We start from the raw sequence: 21,268 nt of genomic DNA, 5'->3' as shown, positions 1-21,268 counted from the left end.
ATGGAATTCATCCTCCCTGCTCTGCCTATGCTCAGTGAGCCTACTGCGTGCCAGACGCTTGCCGGCCACTAGGAGTGAAAGGAGGGGCTGTGCGAACAATCCCCTGGTCCCTGTCCTCAGGGGACTTGCATTCTGGTGGAGGCTGTGAAATATGCACATGGGAAGGACTTAGGGATGACAGTCGGATGGTGGGGGGCGGGCAGGGGACTAGCCTTGAACCTGCATTCACAAAACAGTTTTAGATATGGAGATATGTGTGTGTGTGTATATGTACATATATATATGTATATATATATGGGGGGGCAGTTAGTGGGCTGCATGCAAGGTTCAATGGAAATGAGACAGGGGCGGTGTAAGCCCCCCACAGACGCCACCCTATATATAGCCTCAGGTATGGAGGGGGCTGCGGAAATGGAAGTTTCTAGGATGAGGGAAGAGCAAGGAGATGCATCAGGGCTTCTCATAGAGACCTTACACCAGGTGGCCTCAGGAGCAGGTCACTAGGGAGCTGGGCAGCCAAGGGATGGTGGGAAGAGTGTTCCCGAGAGCAGCCAGTGAGTGCAAAGGCCATGTGTGTGATGAGGTTGGAGCATGGGGCAGGCTCAGGTCATACAGATCCTGGTAGGTCCTGGTGAGGAGTCCAGATTTTATGCTGAGAACAGTAGAGAGCCTCAGAAGGATTTTAAGTGAAAGGCGTTGGGATCCACTTTCATCCTTAGGTGGATCTCTTTCCCTCCTGGATGGAACAGGGTTGCAGGGATCAAGAGTGGACACAGAGAGTGGTTAAGAGGCTGTGGAAGGTGTCCGGTGAGAAGGATGGCCGTCTGTGCCACGGTGGTGGCGTCAGATGGGAGGGGGAAGGGAGAGATGTGAAATATCTTGAGAAGGCAGTTAGTAGATGGACCTTCCCTCCCTTGTTTACTGAACATTTTTCTATTAATCTTCCCAAAACAGGGTTGAGAAACTTTTTCTGTAAAAGGCCAGGTCCTATTTTCAGCTCTGCAGGCCTTTTGGCTTCTGTCACAATGACTCAGTTCTGCTCATGTAGACGGCCATAGACAGTATGGACACAAATGAGCATGGCTGTGTTCCAATAAAACTTTATTTACAGAACTCAGCAGTGGGCCGGATGTGGCCCACCGGTTGCAGTTTGCTGATTTTGCTGACTACAAATGCAGTTTTATGTAGTTTATCATCGCTCCTTCCACCCCATAGCATGTGGTTAGAAGCATGGATGGAGCGTGGCTGCCTGGCTGTGAATCCTGGCTCCACCATCTCTGCAACCCGGGACAGTTTCCTTAACCTCTCTGTGCCTGAGTTTCCTCATCTGTAGAATGGGGATAATAATGGTTCTGACCTCAAGGCTGCCAGAAGGATTATCTGAGTCAATGTAGGGAAACCAACTGAACCACAGTGTTTTGTCCACAGTAAGCACTGTGTCGGTGGCTGTGATTTAATATATTTAGTTGGTTTACTTGTCCATGTCTCTCCAGGACATCAATCCTGATTCAGCTATATAGCCCCCTGCTTCGTGTACCGCCTGGCACATAGTAGAAACCCCTTAAATCTTTGTTCGATGATTGAGAGGAACCTACAAGGTTGAGTTGCCTGTTGATATTTTTAAAGAATGATCCATGAATGAGTTAATGCTTTTAATTTCAAGCCTTTTTTTCTTTCTTTTCCTTCCTTCCTTCCTTCCTTCCTTCTGGGAAAAAAATGTCCTATTATTGCCGTTAAATAAACATAGCAAAAAATGTACCATTGTCTTAGTCTGTTCAGGCTAGGTAGCTTATAAACAACAGACATTCATCTCTCACAAGTCTCAGTATCAGGATCAAGCCATGGGCACATTCGGTGTCCGGGAGCAGCTCACTTCTTGGTCCACAGACATCGTTTTCTTGCTGTGTCCTCACATGGCTCTCCGAGGTCTCTCTTATCATGGCACCAATCTCATTCATGAGCCTATTGGTGACCTAATCACCCCTCCAAGACCCCACCTCCTTTTACTGTCACAGTGGGGATTAGGTTTCGACACAAATTTGGGGAGACACCTTCCGTCCATAGCAACCACTGTGAAGTGTAGAGTTCACTGGTGTAAGGTACCTTCACACTGTTCTGCAACCATCACCACCACCTGTCTCCAGAACGTTTTCCCTTCTTCCCAAGCTGAAAAGAACGCCTGTGTTTAATTAACTCCATGCCCATTAAACCACTCCCCAGTCCCCTGTCCCCCTGGCAGCCACCACCCCCCTTTCTGTCTCTTATGAACTGACCAGTGCAGGTCACACTTCCACACGAGTGGAATCATACACTATTTGTCCTTTTGTGACAGGCTGATTTCACCGAGCGCAGTGTCTCTGAGGTTCCTCCGTGTAGCAGATCATGTCGGAATGGCCTTCCTTTGCAAGGCTGGACAGTATCGCATCGGACATGTGAACCGTGTATCCATTCCTCCTCGGGGGGACACTGGGGTGGCTTTTTGGTTATTGTGCAAGCATTTTCTCTCTCTTTTTTAAAGATTTTATTTATTTGGGGGGGCACTCGCGCACAAGCAGGGGCAGGGGCAGAGGGAGAAGGAGAAGCAGACTCTCTGCTGAGTGTGGAGCAGATACGGGGCTCCATCCCAGGACCCTGAGATCATGACCTGAGCCGCAGTCAGACGCTTGACCGACTGAGCCACCTGGGTGCCCCAAAGGAAGATCAAGCATTTTCTCTTGATGAGGCTTTTCATATTGTGGGTCAAATACAGAGCCTCGTCATGTTTCATGGCATGAGGTGCGAGGCCTGGAGGTGACTTGGGAAGCTCCTTCGGTGGGTATCAGTGGCTGGTTTCTCATCCGTGAAACAGGAAATGAGACCTCTTACTTGATGATGTTACTTAGACTTGATCAATGCATAGATTTCTGTGGCATCCTTAGCACAGTGCTTGGCGCATGGTAAACATTCAATAAAAGGTAACTCTAAGCATTCATGTTATTATCAATGAGGAGAAAAAGGATCTTTTGGGTGGAGGTGGGGAGGAAAGGCTTTTCCCTGAATTTCTCCAGGGAAGTTTGGGATTATTACTAATAGTCTCATTCCCGCCGATGAGAGAGTTTTTGCAACCGTGTGGATTTTTATTCATGTTCATTATCTAATGACCAGCTGCTTTGCAAATAAGCCAGCACCCATTTGAAACACACCAAACCCCAGCCCGACACCATTGACAACACTCCCTGAGTGAGGACTTGTCTTCTGGTTGGTGATGATCCCACGTTGTGTTTTTCTAAGACAATAAAAGGAGTTGAGGGAACGAAAATAAACATATAGCAACCATTTCACCTTTCGATGGTTTGCTTCAGCTGGAGGATTTGAAACGCTCCCTTTAAAATTTTAACTTAATTGTTGAGCTCAGCCTGATTCTCCTTGGCAAGAAGCATTTCTGGAGAATTCTAGGCCCCATCCTCTCCTGGGCTGCAAAGGAAGTATTGCCCTAGTTGTCATAAGAATCCACTTGGAAAGACCAGGTCTACACAGTTTCCCATGCAGACTTTGAATCCAGCAGGGGTTTGGGGGTACATAGACAACCTTAGCTGTTCACCGTGATCCTAGGGTTCCATCCCTAAGGCCACACCCCAAACCTTGGAACTTGGCCTGAACCTTGTCCATGCATTTCATCCTTGCGCTCTGGGGCCTAGGGTGTGTCCCGGTCATGTTGACCTCTGCTAGAAGACAGGCTGGTGACTTCTCTGGGCTGAAGCAGTTGATGACCGGGAGCAGACTGCTGCCTTTGAGATCCGATGCCTTCTGAGAGCCGCCCCCGCCCCTCCCCGGGACTCCAGATCAGCTTAAGTGCCCACCTGTATCCAGTGACCCAGTGCCTTGTAGGGGTGGGCTCTTAATGTGGGGGAAAGGCGTGAGGGGGGGAGGTATGGGGACGCTGCTATAGAACAGTGTTTATCCTGAAGTGTGGGAGCCAGGCCCTGGCCAAGGCAAGTGACAGTGGGTGTATCACAGGCAAGAAAGTGGTTCTTCCTTCAATCCTGTTTCAGTCCTTGACATGATCTCAAGGTGAAGTCCTGATCACATGCTAGAATGCCTTCTTGGCCTCTTTTAAACAGAGAGTGCCGGCCTCGGGCTAAGAACCTGGGACAGACGGCAGCGTCTAGCCAGAGTTTAAGTAACATGGTTGTACGTGCATCTCGTTTCTGCATTTTTATGGTTGTTTGCACTTAAGGCAAATGATGCGGATTTTCCACTGATGAGAGTGATACAAAGTTTTATTTTTGAATAAATGCTTTTTGAGGTTTTTTTTTTTTTTTTCCTAACAATTGAATGGATTTGCAGAAAAGGTTGTTCATTGTGGGACGCATGGTGTGAGGGGGTATGGCGGACGTGGTGAGGGTGGTCGGTGGCAGCCTGACTCTTGGGAAACAGCAGCGTGGACCCGTGTGTGTTAGATATTATTGCGTGTGCACTAATTGCAGATAGTACCCGGGTATCGCACTGAAATGCAGATTCTGGCTGAGCAGGTCTGCTGGGCCTGAGGGTCTCTGTTTTGAACCAGTAAGGCGGGGTGCGGCGGCGGGTGGGGGGGTGGCTGGGCAACGCTGTCAGGAGGGAGTAGCCAGAGTGTGGGAGTGTGAGCGTAGGGCGAAGCTGGCTTTGACAGACATCTGGGTGAGCAGCTGCCTCCTTCCCTTCTCTTCTCTCCCTCCCTCTCTCTGCCCCTCTTCCAGACTCAGACTATTGGGGGAACCAAATCCTTCCAAAGGGCAAACCTCAGGCATCCCATCTAATCCGATTTTCCCTCACTGCATTTTGTTTCCAGGCTCCCAAGTCATCCCTCCCGCGAGGGATTGGGCCAACTTACCCCGTCACCCAGTTCTGCCCTGCTTGTGCAGAGGCAGATGCCCCTCTGGGGTTCCTGCCGCCCCTCAGTCATGTGAGCCCTTGAGTCAAAATCACAGTTTCCCTGTCTTGGATGTGAATGTGGTTGGAGCAAACGAGGACGCCAGGAGCTGGGGGATCAGGATAAGCCAGAAGAATAGCCTCGGTCAGGCTGTCTGAGAGATAAGTCAGATTCTTGACTTCCTCTCAACAGCTCTCTCCTTGCATGTGGTGTGGGCTTTCTTGTAGTTAGAAGCAGCAAACGGAGCCAGGGGAAAGACTTCCACCCTACCTCCTGCTGTACCGTTTTCCTCTCTGGCTCTGCCTTCCAGATGCTTCCAGATGCTTCCAGTGGCTTCCAGGGGCTCCGACTTCCAGTGCTCAATCCCAAACCTTGGGGCCCACTTGGACACCCGCCTCGTTTCCCCTCCCAACCCACGTCTGTTCCAACAGCAAATCTGGTTGGTTCTACTTTCAGGATCTCACTGCTCCTCACTGCCCCTTCTGCCTCCACCCTGGCCGGACCCCCACCATCTCTTGCCTGGATTACTGCTATGGCCTCCCTGCTGCTGGGTTTGCTTTTGACCGTACCCACGGACTAGCTGGCAGCTAGTTAAGAGGGCATTTGATTTACAGAGAACAAAAGTTCAACTGCTTTAGATTCTTCAGGAAGCCTTGAGAGTTTGGCCTGAGAGTACAGGTGACAGGCTTTCTCTGGGTAACACCCGCAGTGTCCGTGGATCACCATCTTCACCTTGACCGGGCCTGCTTGCACCACTGCTCTCTGGAGACCTTCTCAGCAGCCCCTCACCTTTGCAAACCCAGCGCCTCATGAAATGTGTGGTGCACTGGGCATCACGTAAACGCTGGCTGGGTGGTTTAAATCCAAAGACAAACACTAGTAGTCCCATGGGCTGAACTTGGCCTGCCTATTCTTTGGCCCCTCACATTTTCCTTTGAACAGTTTTATATATCCTTGACATGTAATTAGGTGCATGTTTTTGAAGTGTACAATTTGAGAAGTTTTGACAAATATATATGTCATGAAGCCACCACCTCAATCAAGGTAGCGAACATAGCAAAGGTTTCCTTGTGCCTCTTTCTCGTCTCTTTCTCCACCCCACCCCACCCCCACCGCCCACACAACCACCAACTGCTTTGTGTCCCTATAGACGCGTTTACATTTTCTAGACTATTTTATAAAGGGAGACATACCGTATGCACTTTTTTTTTCATTTGGCTTCTTTCACTCCGAGTAATTGAGAGTCCTGGTTTACTCCTTATTGTTGAGCAGTGTGTGTTATGTGGATATAGTACGGTACGTTTACACCCCTGATATGTATTGTATTCACATACCTGAATGTGTTCATCCATTCACCTGTTGAAGGACATGAGGGTTATTTCAGGTTTGGGCTGTCACCTTTAAAGCTGCTATGGACATTCCTGTCCATACGTTTATATGCACTCTCATAGAGGGTTTTTGGTTTTCTTTTTTTAAACATTTTGGCAAAAAAATGGAGATTTCACATAAAAGTTCAGATTTCCAGAACCTCTAGAGAAATGGGTAGCTCTAGCAACTCTGAGCTCAGGTTTCTACAGGGGAACAGCGGGCAGGAGCTGAATGGGCAACACATTTCTTTGGACAGGGCCCGGGCCCTCCAGTGTGCCTTGGTCCCCACCACCCCCGTCATGGGCCACTGCACTCGTTCGCATTACTCGCCTGGGTTCCAGTAGGCTCATGCATCGGGCACGTTTTGCTCCATGCATCGGAGGAAATGCAGGAAAGCAGATGTATAAAGCAGTCAGGCATGGGAAGAGTTTAACAGAACACAGAGGGACTATGAGTTTTAACCTTGAAAGACTTTGCTTTTGCTCTGAGATGCCTTTGGGGTTTTGCTTTCCAAGTGGTCATTAACACCAGCAGAACACCCTTTCCTTGGGAGGCGGCACCAGGAAGTCACAGTGTCTGAGGGGTAGAGGGCCCAAAGCCCGCGATCTGAGCGCCCCAGTTCTACTGCCAGCCCCTCTGTTTGTCCAAGGAAGTCTGGAACCCATTGTGGACTGGGAAATGCTTTTGTGCTTTGCAAGCAGCCAGATCCCGTCCAGCACCGGTACCCGCAGCCAAGCTACTGACGGCTCTTTCTAAAACTGGCCCAGCTCAGGGGAAGTGGAGCCGGCCTGCCTGCCCCTGTGGCCACGGGCAGTCTGGTGAGGGGAGAGGCGGGGGCCAGGCCTTCAACATGGCTGCAGCTTGGCGAGAAAGTTCCCTTTCCAAGTGCTCGCCATCAGGCTTTCAGATAGCGCCGAGACTGGAAAGTGATGGTACTTTGCCTTTAACTTCTGTCTATCTGACAGCGAGGCATCGAGTCTCGGGCAGGCTTCGAACCCCTAAAGACGAAAGAACTTAGTGCGACTTACCTTCTTTCCCCCATTTTCTCCTTTGTTCTGGTATCCTCCATTAACGGCGAGGGAGATGGCTTTTCCACTTGTGGCAATAAAACAAAGACCCCATGTCAGACACATTTGTCAAAGGCTGAAAAGGGGAGTTGATTTGAAGAAAAATATGAAATCACTGTACAGATGGCATGTGGGTATGGCAGGGTAACTCAGGGAAAGCCTCAGGGTGGCATGCAGTAGGTAGGTCTCTGCCTGATACTCACCTTTGCACCAGGAGGAATCAAACGCTCGCCTGTGTCACGGGTGCCTGGGGACATCCATCAGGAGGGGCCCATGAGAGCTCAGGTATGGGCAGTTCTGAGGGCAGAGGGGTGGGGGGATGGACTGTGCCACCAATCATCTGTCCGCAGTGACACCGAACAAATGGGAGAGAAACTGTTGGAATCGGGAAGAGCGAGCCGCGGTCCAGAGCTGGGAAGGTAGCCAACAAACGCAGGAAGTTGGAGGGACCAGACAGGAGAGGGGGGAGGGAAGGGGAGAGAACCAGCAAGGCTCAGCTCGGGGTGGGCCATACAAGTGAGGCTGTCTCGGGCTCACTTTGGGGCCACCACCAATACTCCGGGAAGCTCTTCCTTCTCTCCTCCCATCCACGAGCTTCAGCTGGTGTCAGCCATCATATGCTTTGACTGGAAGCCTAGGGTAGGGCAATCGCTAGGATTGGTTGCAGCTGAGACAGGAAGCCTATAAGATGCCACCTGGCGGAGGCAGAGAGTTGTCTTGGCCTCAACCTGGGTCCCAGTGGTTTCCTAGTCTCTTCCAGGTTGTGGCTCGTCCACTTCTGGGTCCTTGACTGTTTGCCCGCTTGGGACCCCCAGCTTCGTGTCCACTCCCAGCCGTTGCATCTGCTCGCCTTGTCCCGGTCCAGATTCCCCTGGCATCTCCACATTCTTCATCCCCCACGTGTGAGCCCCACTGTGCAGGGCAGATGGTTGCGTTCAATTCTGGCCCTAACACTTCCTGGCTTAGTGGCCAAGGCCAGCTTGCTTCACCTCTGTGTGCCTCGGTTTTCCCCCTCCGCAGAACGGGAGCAGTAATAGTTGGCAGATTTTTGTGAGAATAACAACAGCTGAGTTGGCCACTGTGCTGGTGCTCCATGAATATCAGCTGGAAAGATGTAAAAAGCCGTAGTCCCATCTCCGATCTGGAGGGAGGAGCAAGCAAGGTGGTGCAAAGAACAGGGCGTCTGGAGTCAGAAGACCGGGGACGAATGTTGGTAGAGTTAAGTAATCTCGGGAAAGTACCTAACTCCTCTGAATCTCCGAGTCTTAATGTATAAGGCAGGAGTAATCCTGCCGGCTGTGAGATCAGAGGGGAAGGTGCAGGTGAGCGGTTCTGGAGCTTGGCTGCACACTGGGATCATCCAGATGCCTGGGTCTTGCCTCTAGGGATTCTGATTTATGGTGGTTGGGGTGTGGCCTGGGTATCCAACCTTTTAAACTCCCTGATCCAAGAGATTCCAAGTTCAGTGTTTCTCAGAGTGTGGTCCTTGGACCAACAGCATCAGCATCACCCAGTACCATGTTTGAAATGCAAATTCTTGGGCTCCATTCCAGCCCTTCTGAATCAGAAACTCTGGGGCCCATCCATCTGCGTTTTAACAAGTCCTCCAGGTGTGTCTCCCAGGTGTAGACATGCAACAAATGTTTAATCCCGTCCCTCCCTCCCTGAAACAGATACTCAGCACATCTTATTTACTAGACTCTGATTTAGGTGCTGCACATCTTATTTACTAGACTCTGATTTAGGTGCTGAGGATACAACATGAACGAGACAAGATCTCTGCCCTCAAGGGGGCTTACATTCTAATGGGGGAGACTGGTTTTAAAAAATAAACACAATTAAAAATTGTGATACATGTTAAGGAGACGCTTGAAGAGCCAAGCTAGTGGGTTACCATGGATTTCCACACTCGCACAAGTGTCCTCTCTAGCAGGCCGCCTCCACCAGTTTCTAAACCCCTCCAGGATTTGCAGGACCCCTGACCTCAGACGGCCTCTCAGCAGCTGGGGCTTGCATTGGCTTGGCATTGTCTGAAGGCAGCTGGTCACCTCTGGACAGCAACGACCCGGAGCCGGGCTTAGTCAACATCTATCCTCTTCCTCACCTGTGGCGAATTTCCTCCCCGGTGGCATTTGCCAGTGTCTGGAGATGTCTTGGTCGTCACAACTGGGAGGGCGGTGAGCTGCTAACAGATAGTGGGTAGAACCCAGGGCCTGCTGCTAAACACTCCACAAGGCACAGAGCAGCCCCCACAACAAACAAGTCTCTGTCTGCAAGTGTCAAGGTGCCCAGTTTGGGACACCATGCTCTAGAGCTTTCACGACCTGAGTTTCTGGTGAGGTCGCTCCGGAGCACTCCTGTCCTCTCTCACCTTGCTTCTGGGCTTGGCTGCACTTGAAAACCTTCCACCATTTGACCAGCAAAAGGATTCCAAGCTGCCTTCTCCCTTCCTGAGCTGAGAAAGCTGCCCTTGAGCCAGACACCTCCTTGGAAACCTCTTGGCTTCACGCAATTTGGAAAACAATGAATTCGCAAGGTTGCACAAAGCACCCACAAGCCTAAGGCTGGCTAGAACTGCTAAAGCCATTCTTTCCCTCCACATCAAAAATTATTTCCTGGCCTTAGATGCTTTCTCTGCTGTCACAAGACAAGATGCAGGCAGATAGTTTTACATGGCAAACAACCCCGCCAGACCCATCCCCCCTTTCAAAGCCTCTGGGTAGATTTCTGTTCCAGCTAGGAATATTGGCGCACTTTTCCGCTGAGCCACGAGGTTGGTTTCGGCCAAGACTGTCCTGGCAACTGCCTTTCACACCTCACACATGGCCAGAGCCCATTTCCAGTGTGGACCTAGCCCTTTCCCCACAGAGGGGGCTGGGGTGGGTGGGTGGGGTTGACCCTCAGCGTCTCCCCTGTGAGGGCTGAGGGTGGCCGATCGCAGTCTGGGTCAGAAGGAGAAAGAAAAGATTCAACCTAAAGACTAAACTTACTGTGAGCAGCTAGGGTTCCCAGTGCTCTTCTGTGTTCCTCTTTCCCTCCTGCAGCCTTCTAGGAGGTTCCTCCTGATTTTAGGGGCTGGGCAGGCTGAGGTCTGTGAAATTTTGCCTCTCCCCACTTGGCATGCTCTCATCCGTTACCAGCGCTCCGCATTTTGCCTTTTGATACCCCTGTGACCTTGATCCTTCCATGTCTCTCCATCCCGCCTTGCTGTGGGTCCTCTTGCCTCTCCATTGCTCCCTGCCCTCCTGCTTCCACCTTCGTCCCCACTGTCCGCCCCCCAAACGGCAGCCAGAGAGATCTGCCTCAAACTACAAATCCCAGCCTGTCCTCCCGCCTTAAACCTTTAATGTGCAAGTGATCACCTGAGGGTTTTGTTAAACTGCAGATTCCCTTGGTAGGTCTGGGGCAGGACCTGAGACTCTGCATTTCTAATAAGTGCTCAGAGTCCGCGTTGGTAACGGATGGGAGCATGCCAAGGCCCACAGCCTGCACTTGGAGTAGGAAGGTAGCAGAGAAATTATTCTCTGAATGCAGGAAATTCCGAGGAGCGGCAGCCTTGCATGACGTGGGCTGCTTAGGGTAAATCAGGACTTGACCGTGATGGGCTACAGCAGGGGTCTCCAACTTCTGGCCCCAGGGCCAACTCTGCCCCCTCTTGGCCTGCTTTTGTACGTAAGGTTTTACTGAAACGCAGGATCCCTCCCCTACTTCTATGCTTTTACATATTAACTGTGGCTGCTTTTGCACTAAAGTGCCCGAGTAGTTGTGACAGTGACCAGATGGCTCAGAAAGCCTGAAATATCTACCACACAGACCTTTGCAGAAAAATCTGTCCACTGTCTGGAGCATCTTCAAGAGGCCCTGGAAGGCCGTGTACCGGGACTCTCTGACATCTGGAGGGGGTTGACTTGAAGACTTAAACACAAACACACACACACACCAGAGACATCCCTGCGGCTAACAGGTCTCAGGCTGGGTCCCAGGGAAGTGGCCCCGGGCGCGCAGGGAGACTGATGATGGTTTGGGGTGTAGAACACATCGCCTGGTCTGGGAGACCGTGCAGCACCTTGGCCAGCGAGGGAGCACGGCCCTGGTCCCCATGTAAGGAAATCGCCCATGCGGCCCAGGGCTCTGAGTGGGGGTGTGGGTTCCACAGCTGGTTTGTGTTAGGGTTTGGATGGGAACCTGGGTCTCCTGACTTCCCACTCAGGGCTCCTACCTCCCAAGACACCCCACATGGAGGCCCCTGTGGCTGTGCATCTGCTTGGAGGGGGGTTGGTTAACAAAAAGAAGCTTGGTTTGGGGGGGTAGCTGGGAGGATGTGGGCCGCCATCTGCCTGGGGCTGGCTCCCTCTCTGAGCCACATTCCAGAGGCTGGGAAAGAGGACATTCCTCTTCCCTTGCACAGGCTGCCCTGACCCCTTACATCCAAAGAATTGGGTTAATGGAGGTTAAGTCTGAGCCCTGGACTGGCGGTCTGAGGGAATTTACGTTGCCTGGGAAGACAAATTCTGTCAGATGAATCTCAGTTTCCTATTGTCTTACAGTAAAAAAAAAAAAAAAAAAAAAGACCAATGAGCCCAAAGGAAAAAATCTAACAGCCTGAACATTGCAGGATGGGCACTGGGGATAGAGTGGGGATGCAGGACAGTTCGGTGGCGTGTCCTGGGCACTGGACTAAGCACTTTACACACATGATCTCATGGAATGCTCACGACAACCTTGTGGATGCGTTATTGTTATGCTGGATTTGCGATTGAGAACCAGTGCCCCACCCATGTCTGGCTCGGGAAAAGGGGCTACTCAGTGAAGGAGCTCCGTAGACGTTGAGAACTTGATTGCATGAGGCGCAGAGAGGCTGAGGGGCCTGTTCAAGGTCACACAGTGGGGAAGAGCCGGCGCTGGCCTTTGAACCTAGACCTGTGTGATTGCAGAGGGGCTCAGTGGCCCGAAGTGACCTGCCGCTCCCCGCTCCCCCATGCACTGCACACGGGAGGCTCAGGACTCCCTCCCACCTCCCCCCCAGTCTCATAGCCTTGACTGGCAGGCAGCCTGCAGCAGCTCCCAGAGGCCAGAGCTGGGGTCTGGGGAGCCGAGTGGAGTGGGGTGAGCCCTCCATTGCCACCACCTCCTTCCCAACTGAGTTCCAGCTTCTGGACCGAGGCTGCTGAGGCTCCTCCCGTGGGGTGACCCCCCTGGGCCAATCCCGCAGCGACCCACCCAGCCTTGGGTGAGCCAGGCAGCGCCCTGCCCCGGGAGCCTCTTTCCCCCTACTTCTTGGGCTTTGTGGGAGCAGGAACGTTAACACCCTGTGGGAGAGGGGGTGCTTCTGGGGCTCAGGGCAGCACTCGGAGCTCAGGGACAGGGGAGAGAGGAGGAGAGAAGGAGAAGAGAGAGAGATCATTCTACCTGGCCTAGGAAAGATGGGGAGGGGGCATGATGACTTTCGTGTGGCTCTTTGCAGGGTGTATTTGTAGGAGAAACGCACACACATGCTCTAGGAAGAGCAGGGCGTGGCACCTGTGCTTTTCACGTGGCTCCAAAGATGTGCGTGTCTCCCAGCTCCGCGTGCCGGGCAGTGGAGGGGCTCCTCCCAGGCCTGCGCCCGGTCGCCCTGCCTCCGCTCTGTGCAGTTGGGAGTGATTACCATCCCTGTTTCATTGGAAAGGCTCAGAGAGCCTAGGACACTTGCTAAGGTCAACCAGTTGGGCTACGATTTAGATAGACTCAGGCAGGCTAGTGCCAACCTCTCTCCTCTTTTTAACCAAACACCCCGTATTAGTCTATCGTAGGGGCAAGTGTTCATTGAGCACTGACAAAAGCCCCCCACAAAGTGCCTGGCTCCCGGGAAGCACTATTCCAAGTGTTGGACGTTCATTATTATTATTATTATTATTACTCTGTTCCGGGCATTGATTGGTATAGGCACTGGGGATTTGGCAGTGAGCAAAACAAAACTCCTTCCTCACTTGGAGCTTGCTTTGTGGTTGGGGGAGATGAGCAACGTTAATGAGTAAAACACATAGTGTCTCAGCTGGCATAAGGACTAGAGAGAAAATAAAGCAGGGATTTGGGCAGTTGGGAGTGCTGGCCAGTTTGGGGATTGCAATTTTAAAGGAAGTGGTCAGAGAAGTCCTTCTGGGCGTTCTAGCCACAACCTGAAGGAGGTGAGAGAATGAGCCATGTGGCTGTCTGGGGATGGAGCATCCAGGCAGAGGGGACAGTGCAAAAGCCCTGTGGTGGGAGTGTGTTGGGTTTGATGTGGATGTGTGGATATACCATCTCTGGAAGTAGGGGGGTGGGAGCGTGGGTGGGTGACTGCAAAGGGAGGTGGGGGTGTTTGAGACACTTATTCTGTGTGTGTATATATATATGTGCATGCATACACACATGTACACACATGTATGCATATAACAGGTGCCTTGAGTCCGAGGGATCCTGAGCTTGGGAGGGTATTCAGCTTGCCCAGACCTTCCCACCTTGGAAGGCTGCCTGTGTTCTGAGCTTCCTCCCTGCCTCCCTTCCTCCCTGGGGTCTGGATGCCCCTGGCCATGGTCGGGGGAGGGCAGAGTTCTGGGCTGGGGCGTTGGAATACCAGGTTTTCAAAGATGTTGGCATCAGATTCAACCCTGTGATGAGGCAGCTACTCCTTCCCCAGACTCCATTCTGGAAACCCAAGCCCGCATGCACATCTCAAAAAAACATCTTCTACCTGCTCGGTCAGTGCTGGGGATGAACTTAATCCCTTTACCCTACTTGGGGCTTCCTGCCAAGACAGCCAGCCTCGATTTACAACACCAAGTCCCTGACTATGGTCATTAACCCGTTTCCTTCTCTTAGAGACTTTCAATGTTTGTGTGTCTGTGTATCACTTGCACCAGTGGTTCTTGACCATGGCTGCACTTTTGAATTACTCAGGGGGCTCCTGAAACCTCCTGATACCCAGACCCAGGAAAACAGAACCTCTGGGGGAGGGGCCCAGGCGTCTGTATTTTTAAAAACCTTCCTGGTGATTCTAACATGCAGCCAAATTCAGGGCGCCTGGGTGGCTTAGTCAGTTGAGCATCCAACTCTTGATCTCAGCTCAGGTCTTGATCTCAGGGTGGAGAGTTCAAGCCCTGCATTGGGCTCCATACTGGGTGTGGAGCCTACTTAAAAAAAATTTTTTTAACATGCAGCCAAATTCAAGAAACAATACCCTTTTACTATCAGATGGTATTTTTTTTCTTTAATTGTCTTTCTCCCATTAAAAAAAAAAAACAACTAAACTGAAGTTATTTTAAAAGGAAGCTTAAATCTGGTAGGGTTGTGGGAACTTTTTCCTTTTTTGACCCCAGTGAACAGAGAGGAGTTTATCATACTCCTCACTTCTTGGCACATCCTGTTTGTAAAAAACCCTTTGCTTATTTCTTGTTTCCTTCCTTTTATCCCCATCCTTCATGCTCGCTCCCTTTCTCCCGCAGATGACTTTCCCAGAGATGACCGTTCTAATTGTTGAACATGGATCTCTTGGTGGAGATGTATTCTTACTAAATGTCTATGGCTGTTGTAGGTGCGGGGATTTTTTGTTTTCTCAAAAGGGATTGTGTAATACAGTTCAGTCTGTTTCCTTCTTTTCTCGCCCTGTATGGTTTTAAAGACCCAGCCTTGGTCCTACCCGTGCCTAATCCTCTGCCCCTAATGGCGCCCCCAAAATCCTCTGCAGTGCCCATTTGCTGTCTTTTACTCGTCCTTCTCCGTGATCAAGGGCACCCATTGCCAGCTCACTGCCCACTACTGGTCACACCGCCCTCAACATCCTTGACATGGATGCTCCTAGCGGGCTTGGGACGCGACAGTATATACCCAGGAGCGGATGTCCTGGGATATGTGGGTCACCCTCTTAGACTCGGGGCTCTTCTTCCAGGGGACATTGTGGAATTTGGGGTCTAGGGAGCAGGCTGACCTGGAGCTTGGTGGATCAGGCTGGCCCTTGGAGGCTATGTTGGCACCAAGCAAATGCTTAGCCTCCTCCTGAGCACGAAGGTCAAGGCTGCTGTGTCTCAAGCTCCTGCCCCTGGTCAGTCCGCTTGGTCTCTGCCTCCCGGCCTTTGGAGGTCAGATCATTGCACACGGGGCTCCTGGAGCTGCGCAGCCTGGCAGGACTGGGGTGGGCGGCAGGGGCTGCCCCCAAGACAGAATGAGTGTGTGTGTGTGCGTGTGTGCGTGTGTGTGTGTGTGTGTCTGGACACAAGGCTATGGGGAACAGTTTTGGCAGAATACACTCACCTGGGCAGATTTGCTTTGGGTGTGCATCATCGATCGGTCCTAGAGTGTCTAATTCTGGAAAAACCCTACTGTTCTGGAAAATCCCAAGGCAGGCCTGCCTGCTCAAGAAATGCCAACGGGAGACAGGAGGTGGTGACTTGGAGAAACAAACACCAGTCAGTCCCAGCACACCGCCCCCCCCCCCCCCCCCTGCAAAACACCAGATGCCAGCCCTGAGGAGACAGGAGGCGGGGGACTTCACAAGGGCCCCCCCCCTTCGCATCCTCATTTAGGCTGTGACCACCTGCCCGGCTCCCCGGCTCCCTTCTGTTCCCTCTCCTGCTGTATCTGTATCTGGGAGACAGTGTAATACAGGGTTTCCCAAATCCAGTCACCCCCGGGGCCACCTTCCCAATTTTACCATATCCACGAGCCACCTGGACTAGTATTTACTTTATGTTTTGGTGTAACGCCAGTCCCTGAAAAATGCTTAAAAACACATTTACTTAAGATGTGTTTAAATCCCTTGTATCAATGGAGAACCAACAGCACTCGCCTTAACTGGAGAGTAGCTAGAAGGAGACACAGAAGGAAAGCAGAGCAAAGCTGTTAAAATGTAGCCACAGCCTGTTGCCTGCAGAAGCTTCTGGATTCCTCCACCCCTGGCACCAACTCCTGGAAGCGGTTGGCAGGCTTGAAAAATAATTGATGAATTTCACTTCTCCCAGAATTGCTGTTCATTGCGGGGCTGTGTCCGAGTCCCTCTGCTGTGCTCACAACGGGGCTCCCCAACAAGGGAGATGAACTTGTATTGGATGCCCCTCGCTAGGCCCCGGCCCCTGCCAACGTCTGCACACTAAAGACATCCCATAAGGTTTTGTTGTTGTTGTTTTAACCAAGAGAGGGTGGCAGGAGCTTGAACTTCCGTGATGCTGAAGAAAGTACTTGCGGTTGTGGGAAGCACTTGCAGACGCTTACTAAGAAATGTGTGTTGCATGTAATAAATGCTTGTTGCACAAAGGAGCAGATGAATGAGTGAACTCTCCGCTAGAATGTAAACTCCACCAGGACAGGATTTTTTCCATCTGCTGTGGTCACTGCTGTGTCCATTTCCTGGGAGTGCTCTGCACCTATTAGGTGCTCCGTGAACTTTGGGAAGGCAATGCAGGAATCGATGAAACTATAAAATAATGAGTGGAGGAAGAAGTGATTGAGCACCTGAATGAGTGTCAGCACTATCCCTAGACTCAAGAGGCAGGTCTTTTGTCAAGTTGCAGGCCCCCAAGTTGCAAGCCCCGAGCTGGGGACCAGGGGATGAAGAGAGCAGAGAGGAGAAAGCAAGAAAGCTAAGCACAGCCTTGGAGCACGGGCTCCGAACCTCTCAAGGTTCTCTTAGCAGCAGCTCCGACTGGCGGAAGAGGAGCGTGCTGGGAGCTGCCTTCACGGCTGGGGCAGGCCTGGCAGGTCCCACCAGCAGTCGAACCCTCAGTGGCGTCCTTCTTACCCCATCCCGCCAATAGGCCACATGGTAGAGGGAGGGGCTGTTTTCTGCACGGGGCAATGTGATGCCAAGAAGCATTTTTCCTCTCTAGAAAGCTTGATTTTTCTTCTGTACCAGGCTGGGGTGGTGCTTCCTGAGATTTGCATATCTGGGGCAGCTCCCCACCCCCCTACACACACAAAAGGGCACGTTTCTAAGGAAAATCTCCACAACTTCTAAGAGAGATATCGCCCCCCCCTCCACTGGAGTGTTTACATGGAAGCTTGTGTGCTGAGCACAGAACATTCTTATGGGATAATGTTTAACCAACATGTGGTTGGCGGTGTCACTCTGGTTCTGGGTGGCTCAGTGACGACCAGGTGAGGGGGCCAGCCTTCCTCCTCACGGGCTTTGAAGGAGGCCAAGGAGTCCCCTTGCCCCCTCCCATAACCCTACTGCCCAACTCAACCCCAGTAGGGAAGGGGCATCCTGTTGTTACCTTGAAATATCAAAATGCTCTCTTTCTAGACTTTTTTCCTAAGCTAACAGGGAAGTCCGGTTTTTTAAGCAATTTCTTGGTGCCTGTAGAATATGGGCTCAACCCAGCTAAAATAGTCATCCTAGTACATGTTATGATTTGTGAATATTTCCTAGGTCACGAATAGACGGATAACATGACTGCAATGTTTTGGAAGGTGGGGACTGGGTCTCATACTTGCAATCCCCACCCCATTCAGGAACCCTGGCATTTTCATGTGTAAGCAGTTATCCCTGATACCGAAATCTGAGATGGACCCGACCATATAAAGTCTAGGGCACACTATTCCCAAACCTCAGTGTGGATAAGGACCATGGGGGAGCTAGCTAAACATCTAGACCTCCAGATTTCACTGTGATTGATTGATTGATTCATTCTATGACTGTTTATTGCGTTCCTACCATGAGTAGAGTTGGTAGATTTAGCAAATAAAAATGCAGGATGCCCAGTTAAACTTGAATTTCAGAGCAACAACAAATCATTTTTTTTAGCGTAGGTATGTCTCGTGCAGTAGCCGACACATATACTTAAAAAGTGCTTTGTTGTCGATCTGAAATTCACATTGAACCAGGTGTCTTGTGTTTTATCTGGCAGCCCTTAGGCTGCGCCAAGCACTATTCCTGGCAATGGGGATGCCGCATGGACAAAGCAAGGCCCCCAACTTCTTGGAGTGCACATGCTAGTGAGGGAGATGGACAAACAGCTAGCAGAAGGAGAGGTGTTGGAAGTCAGGGTGTTAGGGTACCACGGCCAGGCTTGTCAGGAAGGGAGCACGTATAACCTCACCATTGGGTCCTGCCAAGTCTGGAAAGGGTCTTAGCACAGCCCACCCACAAAGAGTCTTCTGGAAGGAGGGGGGCACCATGAAAACTGGAACTGCTCACGGTGATGGTGGCAGGGAGGGGAGGGGACGTGTCAGCCACAGTGAGGCGACAGGTGCAGAGTACTCCGGATTCTGGCGTGCTTATGGTCGGCCAAGTGCAAGATCGGATTCCTTCTGGTCATGGACTGAGCCAGTGTGGCCGATCTTCATTCGTCCTCTTGTGCTTTCATTTTTTATTATGGAAAACTTCAAACACTCAGAAGTAGAGAGAATCCTATAAAAGACCCCCAGGGACCCAACACGAGTATCACCATTTTAGCCACTTTTTTCTCGTGATGACCTTCTTCTGATTTTAGCTTTATTTTTTATGGAAGTATAACACTCTTTTTTTTTTTTTTTTAAAGATTTTATTTATTTATTTGAGAGAGAGAGAGAATGAGAGACAGAGAGCATGAGAAGGAGGAGGGTCAGAGGGAGAAGCAGACTCCCTGCCAAGCAGGGACCCCGATGCGGGACTCGATCCCGGGACTCCAGGATCATGACCTGAGCCAAAGACAGTCGCTTAACCAACTGAGCCACCCAGGCGCCTGGAAGTATAACACTCTTACAGTAAAGTGTACAACTTGATGAATTTGGACAAAGATTTTCTGCCTGTGTTTACACCTAGGGAGCCTCCACCCCTATGAAGATATAGAACATTCCCGGTCCCCCGCAGGCTCTCGCCTGTCCCTTCCTGGCATCTGTACTCCCATCAACTGTAGGGCATTATATTGGGGAAAATATTTCTACACATAAGTAGAAAATTTTGAGTCTCTCTCTCTCCCCTTTTCTCCCTTTCCTTCCTTCCTTCCTTCCTTCCTTCCTTCCTTCCCTCCTTCCTTCCTTCCTAGTTTATTTGCTGACCTAGTTACATAAATTTTGGATTACAAAGAGATCTAGAACAACCTAGATTAATTCAGATTAAAGTGGATTCAGTGATGAGCTTTTTGGATTGTTTTGGATGATTGTGTTCATCTTAAAGGCCTTTCTCCCCCTCCCTCTATCCCTCCCACTGAACACTAACTGGCTGACTCCAGTGGATGCTGGAGATTGGAAACACAACCAGCCTTGGCACCTGCCCCTCCCCCGTGTTCACAGGGTTCTCAAGGGTTGTCTTAGGAAGAGCGCAGCCCCCGTGCCATGGGGGCTCAAGGTTGGGGAAGGAGTTATTTAAGCACCCAGCCTGGAGGTGGCTGCTTCCATGACACACCCCACATGTTCCCCATAGACGCTGCAGGAGATCTTCCAGGCAGAGAATACCATCATGCTTCTGGAAAGGTCCATCATGGCCAAGGAGTGCCCACTGAAGGTGGCGCAGACGAGGCTGGAGTGTCGGACCCGGCGCCCCAATGTGGAGCTGTGCAGGGACATCCCACAGTTCAAGTGAGTGGGGGAGACCAGGATGAGGAGGGGTGGGTCTCCAGAGCTCCCAGGAAACCTGGGTCTGATAAATGGACTGCTCCCCCGCCACCACCAATCAGGACATGTAGCCCCACAACTCAGCAGGACACTGGGAGGGGGTCTGGAGTTCTGGGGTCCCCTCCATAGCCTCCCCCACCTTGTGCTCTGGGAGCCCTCCAGCTTTCCCCTGAAAGCTAAGGAGAGGGAGCCTCCCAGGCCAGAGACGTGGCCTGTGGCCCAGGGTTGCTTCCCCGCCCCCCTGCTAGCCCAGGAGAGAGGCATCAGCTCCCACCCCCCTTGGTCTCCATCTCCCTCTTGGAAAGTTCTCCGTGAACACTGGAAGAGTTTAATCCTGCCCATCCTGCTTTGTGAAGGGGGTGCTGCTCCTGTGGACAAAGGACCCCCTCACTGGAGAGGGGGCGGAAAGCTCATGTAGCTCCAGAGCACGGGTTTGTGAGCATGGGTCGGGGTTTGGAATGGCATGAGGGCCAGGCAAAGGAGGAAGTGCCATCAGACATGGGAATGTGAGTGACCGGGGGCAGGCCCCTTGGTTGGGTGGGCCCTCCATGCTGGGGGCACTGTACCAGCTCCCTTTGCTGCACAGCAAATGCCCCACGACTCAGGGGCTTGTCCTCATCCTGAGCGAGATGTGTGGAGATGTGAAGAGAGCCAGAGAAGTAAAGAGAAGGAGGAAGAATGTTCTGAGAGAAAATGCTGGATGGCTCCAGGTGACGCAGCGTGATGTTTGCATAGACTCGTTACTGCCAGATAAGCACTCAGGAATCGGAAAAGCTGGGTGTGTGTGTTGGCAGGGAGTGGGCAGGGAAAGTGACCCCAGGCTTTGAACTTGAGGGCCTGGCTACCTGCTCCTCAGCCTGCTGCTGGCCTGGAAGCTCTTCACCCCTGGAAGTGGTGCCCTGTCCAGGGTAACCACCCCAGCTGGGCTGGAAGGGGTCCAGGTCCCTGCTGAGGGCTTGGGGGAAACTCTCCCGATCCCTCCTGCACCTGTCCCCGCTTCTTAGATGCTCAGGTTGGGTTCCAGAACCCTCTGGGTCTGAGGGCTCTCTGATAACCCACCCGAGGGGACTTACCCAGAACAGGGCTTTTGGGGACCAGATTTGTCCTGGAGGACCTACTCCTCTAGGACAAGCTCCCCACCTCCTTGTCCACCAGCTGTACCCCTGAAGAGGGTAGACGGGGAGCATGGATGGGCCATGTTTGGCTCAGGAGCCCCAGGCAGTGTGCATGCATGCATGCACGTGTGTGTCTGTGTGTATCTGTGCGTGTCTGTGTGTGTGTGTGTGTGTGGGTGGGTGGGTGCATGAGTGTGTTGGGAACTGAGCAGATAACAGGACTCAAGCCCTCTGCCTTCTCCAGCAGCTGAACCGTCCTGTCTGTGCATTACCTTCCTCAC

The 21,268-nt window shown here is 51.7% G+C and overlaps 1 protein-coding gene across 1 annotated transcript in view; it reads left to right on the top strand.

The window, feature by feature from the left end:
* TEKT5 (tektin 5) overlaps positions 1 to 21,268 on the top strand; it is a 35,448-nt gene that overhangs the window by 12,979 nt on the left and 1,201 nt on the right. The window contains exon 6 of the mRNA XM_032392147.1: positions 19,682 to 19,836. Coding sequence (XP_032248038.1) covers positions 19,682 to 19,836 — 155 coding nt within the window. The remainder of the gene's footprint in view (positions 1 to 19,681; positions 19,837 to 21,268) is intronic.

Source organism: Phoca vitulina, unplaced genomic scaffold (assembly GCF_004348235.1).
Source record: "Phoca vitulina isolate PV1807 unplaced genomic scaffold, GSC_HSeal_1.0 scaffold66, whole genome shotgun sequence".
NCBI lineage: Eukaryota > Metazoa > Chordata > Mammalia > Carnivora > Phocidae > Phoca > Phoca vitulina.
The sequence above is the reverse complement of the archived record's forward strand: the minus strand, read 5'-3'. Positions and strand labels throughout refer to the sequence as shown.